At 47.3% G+C, this 2,039-nt stretch overlaps 1 protein-coding gene across 1 annotated transcript in view; it reads left to right on the top strand.

Moving 5' to 3' along the window:
* The window catches only part of kif16ba (kinesin family member 16Ba), a 27,714-nt gene that overhangs the window by 14,961 nt on the left and 10,714 nt on the right, over window positions 1-2,039 (top strand). The window contains 3 exon segments of the mRNA XM_007578496.2: window positions 290-372; window positions 609-697; window positions 1,881-1,934. Of these exon segments, the coding sequence (XP_007578558.1) occupies window positions 290-372; window positions 609-697; window positions 1,881-1,934 (226 nt within the window).

Below are 2,039 nucleotides of genomic sequence, written 5' to 3'. Positions count from 1 at the left end.
GGAATGAGGTGGATACCAACATGATAATTAGCATAAGCTAATGCTAAAGTGCTATACCAACATAATTAGCATAAGCTAGCTCTAAGGCACTGAAACAACCCTGCTGTTTCCCTCTGTGTGTCACAATGAGAACATTGTTCTTCATATCTGTGGATTCTTTCAGGATTCGATTTTAATATTCACTGGTTTGTTCATCGGGTCCCTCCAATTTTTCTGAAGTTTCTAAAGCGGTTCTGGTTCTGGGAACTCGATTGGTCATTAACTGGTTGGCCTTCTGTCTGTGGTGCAGGAGCCGTTATTCTGCTGGGCCGGACCAACATGTTTCGCTTCAACCATCCCAAGGAAGCGGCCAAGCTCAGGGAGAAAAGGAAGGTGAGTTCAGCTGCGGTCAGGGCGTTTGGGCTGACGTTCAGCTGAGGTTCAGCTGAGGTTCAGCTGAGGTTCAGCTGAGGTTCAGCTGAGGTTCAGCTGACGTTCAGCTGACGTTCAGCTGACGTTCAGCTGAGGTTCAGCTGACGTTCAGCTGACGTTCAGCTGACGTTCAGCTGACGTTCAGCTGAGGTTCAGCTGACGTTCAGCTGAGGTTCAAGATGGTTCTGTCTCCTCAGAGCGGCCTCCTGTCCTCGTTCAGCCTGTCCATGACAGACCTGTCCAAGTCCTGTGAGAACCTGTCCACCGTGATGCTCTACAACCCGGGGTGAGTCCGACCATCAGAACCTCACATCCTGCTGTGGTTCTGGTTCTGAGAATCTCACATTTATTTGTTGATCAGTACCTGAAGCTCCCGTACCGAGACGTTTCCTCCCTGATGGAGCCGACAAAATCACAGCGGCACCAGGAATTAATTTTTCTGCCATTTGGTGAAACTTTTAAAATTTTGTAGATGAATTTCAACCAGAGCGACTCGTTTCAGATGTTGACATTGATTCTGGTGCAGAGAATGAAACCAAATGTTGCATCAGATCAATGCAGGTGTTTAATCTGGTCCTGTTCGGGTTCTGGACAGGTTCTGCACTCTGCCATCCAGGTCTGCAGACCCGACCAGCAGACCTCCTCCATAAGAACCAAAACCAGTCAGAGGGCTATCTACTGGTGTTTTACTGGAAAGTTGAGTGGAAGGAAAAAGTGCAGAAGTGACAGGAAACACAAATGTTTCCAGTCGAAGGTTTTAAGCAGCCTGGAAAACAATTTTAACTTCAGCCTGCTTCCTTTAACTGAACCAGATGAACTGATTCCTTTAGCTGAAGAACCAGATGAACTGATTCCTTTAGCTGAAGAACCAGATGAACTGATTCCTTTAGCTGAAGGTTTTGGGTAGAAAGTAAACATGTAAAACAAGTTTTCTACTTTTTTTCCCGGTTTTCCTGATATTTCTTCATCTTCCTGGTTTCCTTCTGTTTGCCTCAGTCTTGCTTTTATTTCTTGTTTCGTGTTGATTTGAAGCGATTTTTTAGCATTTTGTCTTTGAATTTAATCATTTTTCGGAGAATAGAAACGGTTCAGTTTTGACTCGACACCACAGAAGAAGAACTGTTATGATTATTGGTTATTGATCTGAGCTGACTGCATGTGGACCAGGACTAACTATGTCCCTGTCCCATTGACAGTCTCTTCACTCAGAAGGGCCCCGTCTTCCTCAGGTAGTCGTCCACTTCCTGTCTAACTGTCCCGCCCGTCCACCTGTCTGTCTGCCATCAGCTTGCTGCTCCTGTCCTCACTGTCCAACACCAGACCCTCTGTTGTCCCTGGAGTTTCACCTCCAGCTTGTTTTATTTGCCGCCTCCGTCCTCTCGGCCCGTCACGTCCTCTGGTGTCCCTCAGAAGACGTCCAGGATGCTAACGGTATGCTAACAGATGCTAACAGTGTTTGTCAACCACAGGCTGGAGTTCGAGAGGCAGCAGAGAGAAGAGCTGGAGAAGCTGGAGATGAAGAGGTAAACCGGGGCTGTCCTCCCAACGATAGCCAGGCTGTCACTTAGCGTGTCACTTAGCGTGTCACTTAGCGTGTCACTTAGCGTGTCACTTAGCGTGTCACTTAG

This window comes from Poecilia formosa, unplaced genomic scaffold (genome assembly GCF_000485575.1).
Source record: "Poecilia formosa unplaced genomic scaffold, Poecilia_formosa-5.1.2 Scaffold481, whole genome shotgun sequence".
Classification (NCBI taxonomy): Eukaryota; Metazoa; Chordata; class Actinopteri; order Cyprinodontiformes; family Poeciliidae; genus Poecilia; species Poecilia formosa.
Note: the sequence above shows the minus strand (reverse complement) of the source record. Positions and strands in the feature narration are given on the sequence as shown.